The following is an 18423-nucleotide window of genomic DNA, read 5'->3' on the forward strand; positions in this document are numbered from 1 at the left end:
TCTGTAGGTTATTGTGTATCTGTAGGTTATTGTGTATCTGTAGGTTAATGTGTATCTGTAGGTTAATGTGTATCTGTAGGTTATTGTGTATCTGTAGGTTAATGTGTATCTGTAGGTTAATGTGTATCTGTCTGTAGGTTAATGTGTATCTGTAGGTTAATGTGTATCTGTCTGTAGGTTAATGTGTATCTGTCTGTAGGTTCATGTGTATCTGTCTGTAGGTTCATGTGTATCTGTCTGTAGGTTAATGTGTATCTGTCTGTAGGTTAATGTGTATCTGTCTGTAGGTTCATGTGTATCTGTCTGTAGGTTCATGTGTATCTGTCTGTAGGTTCATGTGTATCTGTCTGTAGGTTAATGTGTATCTGTCTGTAGGTTAATGTGTATCTGTCTGTAGGTTAATGTGTATCTGTCTGTAGGTTCATGTGTATCTGTCTGTAGGTTAATGTGTATCTGTCTGTAGGTTAATGTGTATCTGTAGGTTCATGTGTATCTGTAGGTTAATGTGTATCTGTCTGTAGGTTATTGTGTATCTGTAGGTTAATGTGTATCTGTAGGTTAATGTGTATCTGTAGGTTAATGTGTATCTGTAGGTTATTGTGTATCTGTAGGTTAATGTGTATCTGTAGGTTATTGTGTATCTGTAGGTTATTGTGTATCTGTAGGTTAATGTGTATCTGTAGGTTAATGTGACGATAGCTGTACTGTTACCTTCCAGTGGGTTAACTGGTCTAGGAACAGTGGGTTAACTGGCCTAGGAACAGTGGGTTAACTGGTCTAGGAACAGTGGGTTAACTGGTCTAGGAACAGTGGGTTAACTGGTCTAGGAACAGTGGGTTAACTGGTCTAGGAACAGTGGGTTAACTGGTCTAGGAACAGTGGGTTAACTGGTCTAGGAACAGTGGGTTAACTGGTCTAGGAACAGTGGGTTAACTGGTCTAGGAACAGTGGGTTAACTGGTCTAGGAACAGTGGGTTAACTGGCCTAGGAACAGTGGGTTAACTGGTCTAGGAACAGTGGGTTAACTGGTCTAGGAACAGTGGGTTAACTGGTCTAGGAACAGTGGGTTAACTGGTCTAGGAACAGTGGGTTAACTGGACTAGGAACAGTGGGTTAACTGGTCTAGGAACAGTGGGTTAACTGGTCTAGGAACAGTGGGTTAACTGGTCTAGGAACAGTGGGTTAACTGGTCTAGGAACAGTGGGTTAACTGGTCTAGGAACAGTGGCTTAACTGGTCTAGGAACAGTGGGTTAACTGGCCTAGGAACAGTGGGTTAACTGGTCTAGGAACAGTGGCTTAACTGGTCTAGGAACAGTGGGTTAACTGGTCAAGGAACAGTGGGTTAACTGGTCTAGGAACAGTGGCTTAACTGGTCTAGGAACAGTGGCTTAACTGGTCTAGGAACAGTGGGTTAACTGGTCTAGGAACAGTGGGTTAACTGGTCTAGGAACAGTGGGTTAACTGGTCTAGGAACAGTGGGTTAACTGGTCTAGGAACAGTGGGTTAACTGGTCTAGGAACAGTGGGTTAACTGCCTGTTCAGGGGGCAGAACGACAGATGTGTGACTTGTCAGCTCGGGGATTTGGCCATAATGTATGTCAGTGTTGTTGTTGTTGTGGTTGTTCTGTTGTTGTTGTTGTTGGTATTCATCACATTGACTCATCTCAGTCTTACCTGGTAAAATAAAGGTTTATGTATAAAACAAAAATATTACCCCGTCAATGCACATTTATGCTACACATTAGTTGTTGCTTTTACATTTTAGGACGTACTGTTTCCAAGGGCTTTGAGATTTGAGATCACGAACTCCAGTCTTTATTTCCCACCACAGAAAACACTTCTAGCAATATTAGGCAGTAGGGACACTCACTACCCAGCTATCTGTCAGTATCACGACACCCAGGTTACTATAAATGCTGTGGTCTCATCGACACGGGTAAAGTGAGAGATGATGTGTTTTAAAATGATGTGTTTTAAAAGCAGTTTAATTGTTCTACGGTGGTCGAGGTGATTCAGGCCCCGATATATACATTGTTACTATCTCTTTGTTCAAAATGCTTCAATTCAAAAAGGAAATAAACTTTAAATGCGTTATTTTAAATGGTGTTATTTCCCCCTCCTTGTTTTAAGAAATAAAATGCAGAAGTGCAATATTTCAGTCTATTTGAGACATGGAACAAAGAAAGAGGTATACAATCATTTTCATCTGAAAAAAATGCATTTTTGGGGGGGTTTTCAAGTCATGAGGACAAATGTATGTTGTCTTTACACAGACAGGGTTTATTTTGTCTTTACACAGACAGGGTTTATTTTGTCTTTACACAGACAGGGTAAGCGAAACAACATTAACTCTGAATATTTCCTTCATTTTGATCATAATTGAATTGCTTATCAATAGGTTTATCCATACGATTCCAATACAACACCACACTTTTAATACCAGCTTCCATTTGTGTTCCAACGAATGAAAATAAAGAAAAATCATGTTTTTCTTTTACAAAAACATCAACAGAAACAAATGAGTAAAAATCTACAGAAAATGGTAAAATGTATAATTGTACTTTGGGATAGACAGCATATTGGCTTTGTTTTCGTCTTTGGAATGAAGCTTTTGCTTAGAATATTCAACCACTATCACACAGTCTAACCTGATCCCAGATCTGTTAGCGCTGTGTATCTAACTCCTATGGTGGTCGTCACAAACAGATCTGGGACCAGGTTTCTAAACCACCTTCTGTGAGGTCATCCTTTGCGGGTGTAATTTACTGAGATCATCAGATTCTAACACCACTTTGCCTTTGGTTTCAACACACTTCCTCTCTTAAGTAGCCTTTTCACACTATCATGCCGACCTGAACAAACCTGAACAAACCAGGTCAGTACAGCTCGGCTCAGTCCGGTTCGGCTCAGTCGTGTGAAAAGGCTTATATAAGACCCTTACTGAGCCGATGTACAGTATGTTTACGTTCCATCAAGCATAGATACATAAAGATAATCCAAACTGTGGAGATGTGAGATTGATGGATGCAAAAGTTTAAAAAAAGTTATTGTTCAATATTCTCATGTTCTACTAAATGAACGAGTGACTTGATTCATCGAGTTTATTTTGGTTATCATCACACTGACCTCTGACCTCTAACCCCCTGTGGTCGTCAGACTGTCTGACGCTTCACCTCCGACCCCCTGAGGTAGGCTAGTAGCCTGGCTGTAGATCTCTTTGTGTTGTTTTTTAAATGTTTTAAATGTTTATTATTAACCCAGTAAGGACCAGAGTACAGTACATTCACTTCATCCTAAACTCATTTGTTGTATTTTCATCAGACACTGATTGGGTGCTGTTGTCTAATAATGGGGGTTTATTTTGTCGGTTATCTAAGTGGAAGGTAAAAGAGAGGCATAGATTGTCAGGCACAGTACCTTCTGTGACGTCGTTAGGTTGAGGCTTTTTCAGTAATATTCTTTGAAAGATTATTTATTCTACTGTGTTTTCAGGTCTATTGTGGTTCTTTAAAATACTACATGGTTTGTCCATCGATGTCAAATTCGGCGCTGTGTAAGTTACTGTACGAAGGCTATATCAAAGTTGTGGACTACTGTCTCAAATAGGCCTCGGGAACAGTTTTTGTTTTTTACTCATTCTATAAATATCTCATCTGTCACTCTTTTACAGTATGTTAACAGTTAGCCTTGTGCAGTATGTTAACAGTTAGCCTTGTGCTCATAACCTTCTACTCGGAATATGGACCCTTCGGCTAATTCACTTATTACCCAGAGGGTGCACTATGACAGTGGAGGGCCAATATATACACAACTGAGCCACACTCTCAGCAACCACATGCAGTCCATAGAGTGGTACGGATTCTGAACTTAAAAAGTAATGAAGTCACAATGCATTACACTGCTAGCTAATTGTAAATATACTCATGCATAAAGTCTGGGCTATAGCACTGCTGTTTGGCAGTTGCTAAACATAATGCTACACTTCAACACAGAAGAATAGGTCATAAGACAAAGAGGGAAACCATTACAAAATGGTGGTCAGAAACTAGGTCATAAGACAAAAGAAGGAAACATTTACAAAATGGTGGTCAGAAACTAGGTCATAAGACAAAAGAAGGAAACATTTACAAAATGGTGGTCAGAAACTAGGTCATAAGACAAAAGAAGGAAACATTTACAAAATGGTGGTCAGAAACTAGGTCATAAGACAAAAGAAGGAAACATTTACAAAATGGTGGTCAGAAACTAGGTCATAAGACAAAAGAAGGAAACATTTACAAAATGGTGGTCAGAAACTAGAACAGAAGAACAGGGGGGGGTTTTGTCCTTTTTTTTTTTTCTTTCTTTTTTTTCTTTTCTTCATTGTAACATGTAAACTGTGGGCTTAATCTGCATCTATCCTCATTCCAGAAAGCTGAGTGAATAACCAGAGCCCCTCCAACAACAACAAAAAAATAAAAGCAGAAACAATTAAAAACCCAAACCACAAAAAGACAAGCATTTTGTTTTTGGTAAGCGCACCTCTTCAACTATTACAGAAATCACAACTTAAAATGTAAAAAATATTTTTTTGTTTTGTTTTTGTTTCGTAAAGTCACAGTTACCAAAATAATAATGTATTACATACGCTAGAATAACATTACCCTAACCACTAGTATCTCTGAGGTATATCTGAGAACATTAAGGAGAGCACGGTCTGCGCTGTCAACATGCCACAGCTTTTTCATTTTTTAAATGTTTTAAATGTAAAGCTTTGCAACCATTTGGTAGAATAAAAGAAGAGGAGAGGAAACAGATATATTTGGAAAGCCTTTGGTAATCATTTCTCTTAGTTGTTTGCTTAGTGATTGCATTGCAAAGCACCACAGAGCCAGTCCTAATACATTGTCATCAACGTGACGGCGGGCTAGAAGCTGAGGTAAGTACAGAGAGGTCTCCACTTTGCTTTGGTTCAAGCAAGGCACTCGTCCCATGGTTATCTCATACTTTGCAACAAAAGCGCTGTTTACGTCTTTGTTAAAGAAGCCCCAGTGGAAAAGTAATATAGCTGGCTGAATATAGGCCTCTAACCCTATTAGTGATATAGGCCTTTAACCCTATTAGTGATATAGGCCTTTAACCCTATTAGTGATATAGGCCTCTAACCCTATTAGTGATATAGGCCTCTAACCCTATTAGTGATATAGGCCTTTAACCCTATTAGTAATATAGGCCTCTAACCCTATTAGTGATATAGGCCTCTAACCCTATTAGTAATATAGGCCTTTAACCCTATTAGTGATATAGGCCTCTAACCCTATTAGTGATATAGGCCTTTAACCCTATTAGTAATATAGGCCTCTAACCCTATTAGTGATATAGGCCTCTAACCCTATTAGTGATATAGGCCTCTAACCCTATTAGTAATATAGGCCTCTAACCCTATTAGTAATATAGGCCTCTAACCCTATTAGTGATATAGGCCTCTAACCCTATTAGTGATATAGGCCTCTAACCCTATTAGTAATATAGGCCTCTAACCCTATTAGTGATATAGGCCTCTAACCCTATTAGTGATATAGGCCTTTAACCCTATTAGTGATATAGGCCTTTATATTAGTAATATAGGTCTTTAACCCTATTAGTAATATAGGCCTCTAACCCTATTAGTAATATAGGCGTAAAAGCCTATCATATCAGCTCTAGAGAGAGAATCCATTGGAGTCAAAATTGTCATATGGTTCCCGGAGTCTCACATCAACTGTTGCCACTCCCATATCTTAAGTATATTTGCATAATTTATTATATGCTAATGTGTATAGGCATAGATGAAGGTGGCAACACGTGATGAACTCCCGTACATTCATAAATGACAATGGTCCCAAGTTCCCACTAGATTCAACATTATTTCTCTCTCTCTCATTTCAACTCCATATTACCTTTCCAAACAGGAGCTAGAGAATGATTAGTATAATGATGTGTTCGTAACCAAGTGGGAAGTGGGAATTTCTCACATGTAACTGGGGGGAAAAATCCCATTGAAGGCCCCTCTGGTAATTACTTGTGGGAAACTCGTCCCTCCCACTTCTCCCACATGCTGACCTTTGACATCACCTACTTAAAAAAAAAAAAGTATTTAACCTTTATTTAACTAGGCAAGTCAGTTAAAAACAAATTCTTATTTACAATGACGGCCTACACCGGCCAAACCCGGACGACGCTGGGCCAATTGTACACCGCCCTTAAGGGACTCCCGATCACAGCCGGTTGTGATACAGCCTGGATTTGAACCAGGGTGTCTGTAGTGATGCCTCTAGCACTGAGATGCAGTGCCTTAGACCGAGCCCCAGTGGCTCCCTACTAAGAGAATGGCCTCTATAACAACATTTCCAGCAGTTAAATACAACAACAAAACATTACTTATAAAAAGCAATCTATTCATATGGTTTTGTGAACACTATAATTTGTTAACGAGCATGTTCGTTGTACTTTTAGTCCATGGTTAAGTAGCTTGTTGACCTTTTTAGCCAATCTGCGTTTCTCAATGAGTTCAAAGCACGTGAAAGCATCCAACTGGTATTTACGACTTCACAACTGGTAAATGCCCACTTCCCACTTGGTTACGAACACAGCAATAAGTCCCAAGGAGTACACTACCGCTACTATAATGTTTACAGCTGTTCTGTTTGGTCCGAACCAGAATATATCAGGGTTACATTCTGATATGTGTCTTTCAGAGAGACCTTTTCCCCAGTTCCTTTGGTTTCTTTGTTTTGAGGTTTTCTTTGGTTTGGTTTGGTTTAAATCACAACGTTGCACTGGAACAATAGGCAGGGAGGACTGACTGACTGTTTAAAGTCCATTAACAGTATATTGTCCGTTGTTTTTATTTCCATTAAGTCTGATTGTTTAGGAGCGATACCTGGGGGGGGGAGATTGAGGGAAGCATTTTCTAATGTATTGACTGTGGCTTTCTTTGCACAGGCACGAGTAAAAAGACAGCTACTATAATGGCAGTTTGATAAAAGTGGACACTGGGGTTTTTTCGGGGGGCTAATCATTCTCCTGTGTTTGTAGATTTCCAAAACCCGCCACTTCTTTTTTGGTCATTACATTAAAAAATAAATAAAATAAAAAATCAAGGAGAAAAGTTCATCGCTAGATGTCTGGGAATTATATTAGTATATATATATACGTTCTTTATATAGAGTATGTGGATGTATTTTATCCAGCCTCTAGGTTGTCTCAATGCTTCAGTGCAAAAACGGCGTTGACTTGAGGGTTTGTCACAACTCAATGTGTGGTTTGGACACAATGTGTACTGTGATCTGGTGAAGGGCTTTCTGAAATCCAGCATATATCCCCAACCCACACCCTCACCTTCCCTAACCCCAAAACACACACCCTCACCTTCCCTAACCCCAAAACACACACCCTCACCTTCCCTAACCCTAACACACACCCTCACCTTCCCTAACCCCAAAACACACACCCTCACCTTCCCTAACCCTAACCCTAACACACACCCTCACCTTCCCTAACCCCAAAACACACACCCTCACCTTCCCTAACCCTAACCCTAACACACACCCTCACCTTCCCTAACCCTAACACACACCCTCACCTTCCCTAACCCTAACACACACCCTCACCTTCCCTAACCCTAACACACACCCTCACCTTCCCTAACCCCAAAACACACACCCTCACCCTCACCTTCCCTAACCCTAACACACACCCTCACCTTCCCTAACCCTAACACACACCCTCACCTTCCCTAACCCACACCCTCACCTTCCCTAACCCTAACACACACCCTCACCTTCCCTAACCCCAAAACACACACCCTCACCTTCCGTAACCCTAACACACACCCTTATCTTCCCTAACCCTAACACACACCCTCCCCTTCCCTAACCCTTCCCCTACCCTAACCCTAACCCCTCCCCCTTCGTCCCTATTATTTTAGGGGAGTAGAAGGCATGTGTTCGAGAGAGAAAGGAGAAAGGAGAAAGAGAGATAATATCTAAATGAAAGCATGGGCCAAGCGCAGACCGTACTAGAGAAAACAAATCTTTGGTATCTTTGGTTTCATCAACACGATTCAAATGACAAATGGGAAAGTCAGTGAGGTTTTTCTGGTTCTCACTTTAGAAATAGTTTTTTTGTTTGTTTTTTCCTTTTTTTTTCTTTTTTTCCCAAGCCAGTCTTGGAAGCAGCTAGTTTTCCTTCTCTATCAAGTGAAACAACGACCAACCTCTCAAGTGTTCCAGTTATCTTTGGTGAGTCTGACTTGTCTCAATCAACGTGTGACCCTCCTCTATCAGTGGCACAAACATCAGTCTGAAATTCATTGCTTGTCCGTCACTGGTAAACAAAATTAATGCAAAAGGACTCGCAAATGAAAAACAAAATAAATGAATTAATCATAAATCACAGAAGGATTTTTTTTTTAACAAAACAATGCAGTGCTCATTCGTTATCTTTTAAATCAACAGATTGTTTTCATCACGAAGAATAAACTTAATGGAAAAAAAATCTATATTTGGAAAAAGATTTAACTAAATATAATGACGACATTACTACATTTTTAAAACATTGTTCTGTCATTATTCACTAAACAATTGAAAACCCTCTGTTGCTTTTTAAAGTAAACGTACTAATGATAAAATAACGTGGGTTGGGGTTCCTCCCCCCCCTCAGCCCCTCACCCCGTCCCCCTCAGCCCCTCCCCGTGGGTCAGCCCCCCCTCCCCACCCCGTGGGTGGGGTTCCTCCCCCCTCAGCCCCACCACACCTCCCCCTCAGCCCCTCCCCCCTCAGCCCCTCCCCGTGGGTTGGGGTTCCTCCCCCCCCTCAGCCCCTCACCCCCCCCTCAGCCCCTCCCCCTCAGCCCCTCCCCGTGGGTTGGGGTTCCTCCCCCCTCAGCCCCCTCACCCCGTCCCCCCTCAGCCCCTCACCCCACCAACCAACCCCAAGCACTCACCCCGTAACCGGGGTTCCCCCCCCAACCCTCACCCCACCAACCAACCCCCCCACTCAGCCCCTCACCCCTCCCCCCAGCACTCACCCGTAACCGGGGTTCCTCCCCCAACCCCTCACCCCGTGGGCTGGGGTTCCCAGCCCCAACCCTCACCCCACCAGCCAACCCCAACACCCCCCCTCAGCCCCTCACCCCGTCCTCCCCCTCAGCCCCAACACTCCCCCTCAGCCCCACCAACCAACCCCCACTCACCTCAGCCCCTCACCCCGTGGGTTGGGGTTCAACACCCAGCCTCACCCCGTGGGTTGGGGTCCCCAACACTCACCCCCCGTAACCGTCCCCCCTCAGCCCCAACACTCACCTAACCGTCCCTCCCCCCAGCACTCACCTAAGCCCCTCCCCCCCCAACCCTCACCCCGTGGGTTGGGGTTCAACCCCCTCAACCCTCACCCCCGTGGGTGGGGTTCCACTCCCCCAGCCCTCACCCCGTGGGTGGGGTTCCTCCCCCAGCCCCTCACCCCAACACTCCCCCCTCAGCCCCTCACCCCGTGGGTTGGGGTTCCAACCCTCAGCCTCACCCCGTGGGTTGGGGTTCCCCCCAGCTCACCTCACCCCGTGGGCTGAACCCCAACCTCAGCCCCTCACCCCGTCCCCCCCCAGCCCTCACCCCGTAACCGGGGTTCCCCCCCCCCAACACTCACCCCGTGGGTTGTCCCTCCCCCAGCCCTCACCCCGTAACCGGTTCCTCCCCCAAGCCCTCACCCTAACCGGGGTCCCTCCCCCCCAGCCCCTCACCCCGTAACCGTCCTCCCCCAACACTCACCCCACCAATCAACCCCAACACTCACCTAACCGTCCCCGAACCCCAACACTCACCTAACCGTCCCCGAACCCCAACACTCACCCCACCAATCAACCCCAACCCCAACACTCACTCCTAACCGTCCCCGAACCCCAACACCCACCCTCAACCGTCCCCGAACCCCAACACTCACCTAACCGTCCCCGAACCCCAACACTCACCTAACCGTCCCCGAACCCCAACACTCACCTAACCGTCCCCCGAACCCCAACACTCACCCCACCAATCAACCCCAACCCCAACACTCACCTAACCGTCCCCGAACCCCAACACTCACCTAACCGTCCCCGAACCCCAACACTCAACCCCCCGAACCCAACACTCACCTAACCGTCCCCGAACCCCAACACTCACCTAACCGTCCCCGAACCCCAACACTCACCTAACCGTCCCCCGAACCCCAACACTCACCTAACCGTCCCCGAACCCCAACACTCACCTAACCGTCCCCGAACCCCAACACTCACCTAACCGTCCCCGAACCCCAACACTCACCTAACCGTCCCCGAACCCCAACACTCACCTAACCGTCCCCGAACCCCAACCCTAAGGACATAAGCACTGCATCTTTGATTCTCTAACTCTCTTAAATACCCATAAATATTCACCCCCCCCAAAAAAAATTACATCTAATTAAATAACATTAAATAATTAAGTAAAAAACTATCATGTGTACTAACACACCTCATAAATAGTTTGACAGTGTCATCAAAAGAAAACAGGACAAACGATGTAAACTTTGGCAAGCTAATCAGGGTAAATGGTTCCAAGAGACATTTGGCAATTTAAATTAATTCTCAATTAATTAAAAACAAATATAAATTACATAAATAAAATCATATATTACATAAACCTAGGAGAGACAACATAATTGTACATTGGTAAAAACGAACGTAAGCACTAAAGACAAGCAATGAAAACCTCTTTGGATTTTTAGTTTCATACCCATGGTTGGTGCTTGTTCCTCAAGACCAGACTGAGTATGAAAATGGACTCCGCCAGGCTCCGAGCCTCAGGGCCAGGACCAGGACCAGGAGAGCTAGGGCTGTGGCGGAGCATCTTTGTACCAGAAGCCTCACAGAGAGACAACTAGGAAAGGATAAAGCTATTTGACCGATATTTGAGCAGTTTCTCTCAAAAGGTTGAACTACTAGTCTGTTTTGTATTTTTGGTTTTGCTTATTGTGAACGTGTGGAGTAGTAGAGTTTGTTTTCCCCAAAAAGAACTGAAGTCATACAGGATGTGCCTATGAGCACCCAACCCCTCTGTCCCCTACTGTACCCTCCTTCACTAACACGGACGCTGTGATTCAGCAGTGGACTGGAGAGTGAGGTGAGTAGATGAGAGAGAGGGAGGGAGGGAGAGAGAGAGAGAGATGTGTGTAGTCTACCACATGTGAGTCTGAGTACAACAGCACGGTAGTTAGTGGAACTGGAAGGATTGTGGTGTGCTGTACACCAGTTATCTTTGGTGTGTACTGTAGTTTCACATAGTTTCACAGAATCATGTTTCTCTACAGACTGCAGTGACAGATACACCTGAATCCTCCGGGCATGATGTTCCCTAGTGGACCGGACAGACGGAGAAACCGAGGTAGTCAGTGTCCAGTGAAAGGGAGTGATGTAGAGGATGTATCATACCTACTGAATCACACAGTGTCATGTTGAAGAAGGAGCGTACCCTTAAAATCACACATACATGTACTAATATGCACGCATGTACTGGGTAGCGCTAGCTATACAGTGTGCATGCATGTATACGTATGTGTCTGTATGTGTGGTCGACATTGTCAGGAAAATAAACTTTGGGGGAAAACTTCTGTAGGAATAATTATGAATCTTTGGTTTTGTAGCTGATGAGGTTTCCGTTGTTCTTTTCCATTTTTCTTGAAAAACTGCATAGGCACACGTTAAAGACAACCTTCCAACTTTCAGAGACGCGTCATTCTGCCTTAGGAAACAGGTGCCGCAGCGGCGTGGTTTCCCCCCGCGTGTTTTAAACCCTTTCAGTCTCATCCTGCTTCCCCTTAAAATGTCCTGACCAATCAGAACAGAACAAAGCTACTTCTCCGTTCCCCCTGATGTCTGTCCTCCTCCTATTCCTCTTCTTCGTCATCATCATCATCATCATCGCTGCTCACATTTATAATTATCATCCTCTTTAGAACAGTTTTGTTGTAGAACAGTTTGGTGCAGAAAAAGTTTCTTTGGTTTTGATTTGTCAATAAATAGAAAAAAGTCTCAAGTGTCCATTTCTGGTCCGTCAAGCCTTCGGCTCACTGTATATATCACGAAAAACCTGTGTTCTACTGGACAAGGGGCTGCTTACCGGGCTTTTTGCTTTGGTTGTTTCATCGATGGCTGATAGAAGGATAGACGAGTTTGACATGATTGAACTCTAAAGATCTTATGTGTGGGGTTGACTAGAAAAGTAGGAGGTTGTATATATTTACAGAATGTGTCATATAATGAATGATTGCTACTGTGTTAAGTGGACAATAATCATTGGTGTATCATACAGGTGGAGTATCAGCACAGCAGTTAAGAAGCAGACTCTTGGGGCTGCGTCCCAAATTGCACCCTATTCCTTACATAGTGCACTAAAAGTAATACACTATATAGGGAATAGGGTGCCATTTGGGGTACAGACACACTCTTCCCGGTTTGTTTCTTGGTCTGTTTCTTTCTTAGCCTGGCGCCCAGGGTGTTGCCTCTACAAGACTAGTAGACTCCAGTGGAGACTAGTGGAGACTAGTAGAGGTTAGTGGAGACTAGTAGAGGTTAGTGGAGACTAGTAGACTCCAGTGGAGACTAGTAGAGGTTAGTGGAGACTAGTAGACTCCAGTGGAGACTAGTGAAGACTAGTAGAGTCCAGTGGAGACTAGTGGAGACTAGTAGAGGTTAGTGGAGACTAGTGGAGACTAGTAGAGGTTAGTGGAGACTAGTAGAGTCCAGTGGAGACTAGTGGATGTTAGTGGAGACTAGTAAAGTCCAGTGGAGACTAGTGGAGACTAGTAGACTCCAGTGGAGACTAGTGGAGACTAGTAGAGGTTAGTGGAGACTAGTAGAGTCCAGTGGAGACTAGTGGAGACTAGTAGAGGTTAGTGGAGACTAGTAGACTCCAGTGGAGACTAGTGAAGACTAGTAGAGTCCAGTGGAGACTAGTGGAGACTAGTGGAGACTAGTAGAGGTTAGTGGAGACTAGTGGAGACTAGTAGAGGTTAGTGGAGACTAGTGGAGACTAGTGGATGTTAGTGGAGACTAGTAAAGTCCAGTGGAGACTAGTGGAGACTAGTAGACTCCAGTGGAGACTAGTGGAGACTAGTAGAGGTTAGTGGAGACTAGTAGAGTCCAGTGGAGACTAGTGGAGACTAGTAGAGGTTAGTGGAGACTAGTGGAGACTAGTAGAGGTTAGTGGAGACTAGTAGAGTCCAGTGGAGACTAGTGGATGTTAGTGGAGACTAGTAGAGTCCAGTGGAGACTAGTGGAGACTAGTGGAGACTAGTAGACTCCAGTGGAGACTAGTGGAGACTAGTAGAGGTTAGTGGAGACTAGTAGAGTCCAGTGGAGACTAGTGGAGACTAGTAGAGTCCAGTGGAGATTAGTGGAGACTAGTAGAGGTTAGTGGAGACTAGTAGACTCCAGTGGAGACTAGTGGAGACTAGTAGAGGTTAGTGGAGACTAGTAGAGTCCAGTGGAGATTAGTGGAGACTAGTAGAGGTTAGTGGAGACTAGTAGAGTCCAGTGGAGACTAGTAGAGTCCAGTGGAGACTAGTGGAGACTAGTAGAGGTTAGTGGAGACTAGTGGATGTTAGTGGAGACTAGTAGAGGTTAGTGGAGACTAGTAGAGGTTAGTGGAGACTAGTGGAGACTAGTAGAGGCTAGTTGAGGTTAGTGGAGACTAGTGGATGTTAGTGGAGACTAGTGGAGGTCAGTGGAGACTAGTGGAGGTTAGTGGAGACTAGTAGAGGCTAGTAGAGGTTAGTGAAGACTAGTGGATGTTAGTGGAGGTTAGTGGAGACTAGTGGAGATTAGTTGAGACTAGTGGAGGTTAGTGGAGACTAGTAGAGGCTAGTAGAGGTTAGTGGAGACTAGTGGATGTTAGAGAAGACTAGTGGAGGTTAGTGGAGACTAGTAGAGACTAGTGGAGGAGTTGATTGATATTGTCATTAAAATAGAATTGATGGTTACTATGGTTACTATGTTGAGATAAACCATGTTATGCCAGGGTAGAATAATAACTAGTCTTACCAGAAAGCTTCTATAATACAAAGTTAGGAAACAGGGGAAATGGCTCCTCAGGGTTGTGGCCTACTGTCCTACTTAGTGTTTATTTGGACATGTGTGGTTTGTTGTGATTATACTATAGAGAGTATAGTACTATACTGTGTGTGTGCAAGAGTGGGTCGTATAGTAGTAGTTGTAGTATTAGTAGTAGTTGTTGTAGTATTAGTAGTAGGTGTAGTAGTAGTAGTAGTTGTAGTATTAGTAGTAGTTGTTGTAGTATTAGTAGTAGGTGTAGTAGTAGTAGTAGTAGTTGTAGTAATTGTTGTAGTATTAGTAGTAGTTGTAGTATTAGTAGTCGTTGTAGTATTAGTAGTAGTATTAGTAGTAGTTGTAGTATTAGTAGTCGTTGTAGTAATTGTAGTATAGTAGTAGTTGTAGTATTAGTAGTAGTAGTAGTATTAGTAGTAGTATTAGTAGTAGTATTAGTAGTAGTAGTCAGTGTTCTTCAGCCGCTGTTTAGAAATGGCATCCTGAGTTTTCTAATATGTGAAGAACATTCTACATTGAGCTGCAGCTCCAGTTCTATTGCAAATAAAATGTGCTTCAAGATTGTGCTCACATACGTCACAGACCACTACATATGTTGAGGGAGAGGGTGTGTGTGTGTGTGTGTGTGGTGTGTGTGTGTGTGTGTGTGTGTCGTGTGTGTGTTGGTCATGTGTTGTGCTTGCATACTTGCCAGTAGCTGGCTGTGGAAATGTCTCTATGTCCTAAATCCCTTTCCCCTCAGAAGATTCTCTGATGATGTTGATGACGTCTCAGCCATCCACTCTAACATCATGCCTCTCTCTACTTGCTGTCTATGGGTCTGTTCTCAAGTTCTGAAATCACACTAGAGTTACTTTCTCAAAATTATCAGGTTTTCCCAGAAATCATGGATAGAGGGTTTCGGATTTCCTGCTAAATTCCCTCCCGACTCCGGGAACTTCCAACCGGGTTTTCTGGGAAAAAAAACCCCAGGGAAATAGCAGGCTAACTAGAGGTAGACCACATCTATACAGGATTTCTCTACCCTCTGTTTGCACAACTAAATTGTAAAGCTGGCTAAACATGGATATTATTCCATTGACATGGGTAAGATCAATACCTGTATATAGTCAGTCTTTTTCTGTTTTTGGCATTTTGTTTACCTTGACTTGTGTCAACAACATTCATCCAAAACATATCAGAACTTGTCTCCATCATTGGAGATAATACTAGGTATTTGGAGGCGATTATTATGATTTAATATAACTATTCTACATGACGATCTCAAAGAAGTCCTTTACCGGGAGATGGCTAGGTACATTCTGTCTTTGGTGGGTTAGCTAACCCTGTGGTTTCAATCCAATATTACATATAGATCATTTACATTATATATATGTTAGCATATTATACTTGGTCTTTGGTTTTTATGGGGCTAAATGTTTTGAGTGACATAAAAAAACTAGAATAGGGCAGATTAACTGTGTTTCATTATAATAAAGCTATAGATAGACATTAGTCATGAATAGCCTTGGACTGGTGGTATCATTCAGGCAGTGTGCAGGGGGGATTACTCTATATTACTCTATATTACTCTATAGTGCTTCATCAATGTTTTATAAATGGATCTGACTTATTTTTTGCTAAATCAGCCAGTAAACAACCCCTTTCCTTTTTCTAACTCATCCTCAAAAATCAAAATGTAAAACGTTTTGGTTTTCCCAGCGGTGCCGCGAAGTGCCCCCTCCCCCCCCTCAGCCCCTCACCCCACCCATCAACCCCAACCCTCACCTAACCATCCCCGAACCCCAACCCTAACTCCCCCCCCCTATCCATCACACTTTGGTACAAGAGCTGGAGGCTGTGGAGGCTCCTCCCGGACTCCCCTCGTCCATCCATTTGTCCAGGCTGCGCCTGCGGGCGTTCATGAAGAAGTTGCTGACGGTGGTGAGTTCCAGTCCCAGCTGCTGGGAGATGGTCATCTGCATCTCTTTGGACGGACGCTTGTTCTCCTTGAAGATGGCCAGCAGGGTGCGACGTTGCAGGTCAGTAAAAACCAGGCGGGATTTCTTTGGTGTATTGTTCCTTTCCTTGCTTGGGTCTTGTTCTTTTCTTTTGCACGCTTTAGGAGGGAAGGGAGGGAAGGGAAGACAAAACACAGAGAGACAGGGTGTGAGGAAGAAGAGAGAGAATATGTTAGTAGTCATACGTAGCAATGATCCTACAGAGAGAGAGAGAGATGAAGATGTGATCTTGGGTGAGGTAGAACAGACAAGTGTACCTGTCTTAGGTAAGTCTCAATAAACTTATAACAGTCTTATAAACTTATAACAGACCCTATATGACTAGTGTGTGTGTGTGTGTGTGTGTGTGTGTGTGTGTGTGTGTGCCTGCGTGCGTGCGTGCGTGTGTGTGTGTGTGTGTGTGTGTGTGTGTGCCTGCGTGCGTGCGTGTGTGTCTGCGTGTGTGCCTGCGTGCGTGCGTGCGTGCGTGTGTGTGTGTGTGTGTGTGTGTGCCTACGTGCGTGCATGCGTGTGTGTGTGTGTGCCTACGTGCGTGCGTGCGTGTGTGTGTGTGCATGCGTGCGTGGGTCTTGTTAACGTTTTCTGCATGTTTATATAATTTGCTTCATGCAAGTCAAGCATTTCTACAGTGCATTCGAAAAGTATTCAGACCCTTTGACTTTTTCCACAATTTGTTACATTACAGCCTTATGCATTTTTGTTCATATCAATCTACACACAATACCCCATGATGACATCACAATACCCCATAATGACATCACAATACCCCATAATGACATCACAATACCCCATAATGACAGAGAGAAAACTGGTTTTATTTAAAAAACAGAAACACCTTATTTAGATAAGTATTCAGCCTCTTTGCTATGAGACTCTAAATTGAGCTCAGGTTCATCCTGTTTCCATTGATCATCCTTGAGATGTTTCTACAACTTGATTGGAGTCCACCTGTGCTAAATTCAATTGATTGGACATGATTTGGAAAGCCATACACCTGTCTGTATAAGGTCCCACAATTGACAGTGCATGTCAGAGGAAAAACCAAGCCATGAGGTCGAAGGAATTGTCCGTAGAGCTCTGAGACAGGATTGTGCCGAGGCACAGATCTGGGGAAGGGTACCAAAATATGTCTGCAGCATTGTAGGTCTCCAAGAACACAGTGGCCTCCATCATTCTTAAATGGAAGAAGTTTGGGAGCACCAAGAGTCTTCCTAGAGCTGTCCGCCCGGTCCAAACTGAGCAATCGGGGAAGAAGGGCCTTGGTCAGGGATGTGACCAAGGTCACTCTGATAGAGCTCCAGAGTTCCTCTCTGGAGACTGGAGAACCTTCCAGAAGGACAACCATCTCTGCAGCACTCCACCAATCAGGCGTTTATGGTAGAGTGGCCAGATGGAAGCCACTCCTCAGTAAAAGGCACATGACAGCCTGCTTGCCGAAAGGCACCTAAAGGACTTTCAGACCATGAGAAACAAGAACTCTTTGTCCTGAATGCCAAGCGTCACGTCTGGAGAAAACCTGGCACCATCCCTACGGTGAAACATGGTGGTTGCAGCATCATGCTGTGGGGAAGTTTTTCAGCGGCAGGGACTGGGAGACTAGTCAGGATCGAGGCAAAGATTAACGGAGCAAAGTACAGAGAGATCCTTGATTAAAACCTGCTTCAGTGCACTCAGGACCTCAGACTGGGGTGAAGGTTCACCTTCCAACAGGACAACAACCCTAAGCACACAGCCAAGACAACGCAGGAGTGGCTTCAGGACAAGTCTATGAATGTCCTTGAGTGGCTCAGCCAGAGCCCGGACTTGAATGTGATCGAACATCTCTGGAGAGACCTGAAAATAGCTGTGCAGCGACGCTCCCCATCCAACCTGACAGAGCTTGAGAGGATCTGCAGAAAAGAATGGGAGAAACTCCCCAAATACAGGTGTGCCAAGCTTGTAGCGTCATACCCAAGAAGTCTGGAGGCTGTAATCGCTGCCAAAGGTGCTTCAACAAAGTACTGAGTAAAGGGTCTGAATACTTATGTAAATGTTTTTTATTTGCTTTGTCATTATGGGGTGTTGTGGGGAAAAAAATGATTTAATCAATTTTAGAATAAGGTTGTAACGTAATCAAATCTGGGAAAATTCAAGGGGTCTGAATACTTTCTGAATGAACTGTATGTGCTATAAATAGCAACATGATTATTGACGTAAAACCTGCAGAGTCTAAATAAATTGAAGATTTCTATTATTATTAAATCTGAAGTCAAAATCCCCTTTAAATGTAGTACACACAAACAACAACATATTTGACCTCATTCTACCATGTGTCCAGACACTTTC

At 44.0% G+C, this 18423-nt stretch overlaps 2 protein-coding genes across 2 annotated transcripts in view; one reads left to right on the forward strand and one right to left on the reverse strand.

Moving 5' to 3' along the window:
• Window positions 1-3740: 3740 nt before the first annotated feature.
• On the forward strand, window positions 3741-9636 carry LOC135571350 (uncharacterized). The gene is made up of 3 exons (XM_065017126.1): window positions 3741-3853; window positions 8706-9230; window positions 9441-9636. Exons 1-3 carry the CDS (start codon window positions 3741-3743, stop codon window positions 9634-9636), a joined length of 834 nt encoding a protein of 277 aa, XP_064873198.1.
• Window positions 9637-15909: 6273 nt separating this feature from the next.
• The window catches only part of LOC115128835 (one cut domain family member 2), a 40364-nt gene continuing 37850 nt past the window's right edge, over window positions 15910-18423 (reverse strand). The window contains exon 3 of the mRNA XM_029658959.2: window positions 15910-16196. Coding sequence (XP_029514819.1) covers window positions 15910-16196 — 287 coding nt within the window. The remainder of the gene's footprint in view (window positions 16197-18423) is intronic.

Source organism: Oncorhynchus nerka, linkage group LG4 (assembly GCF_034236695.1).
Source record: "Oncorhynchus nerka isolate Pitt River linkage group LG4, Oner_Uvic_2.0, whole genome shotgun sequence".
NCBI classification, from domain to species: domain Eukaryota; kingdom Metazoa; phylum Chordata; class Actinopteri; order Salmoniformes; family Salmonidae; genus Oncorhynchus; species Oncorhynchus nerka.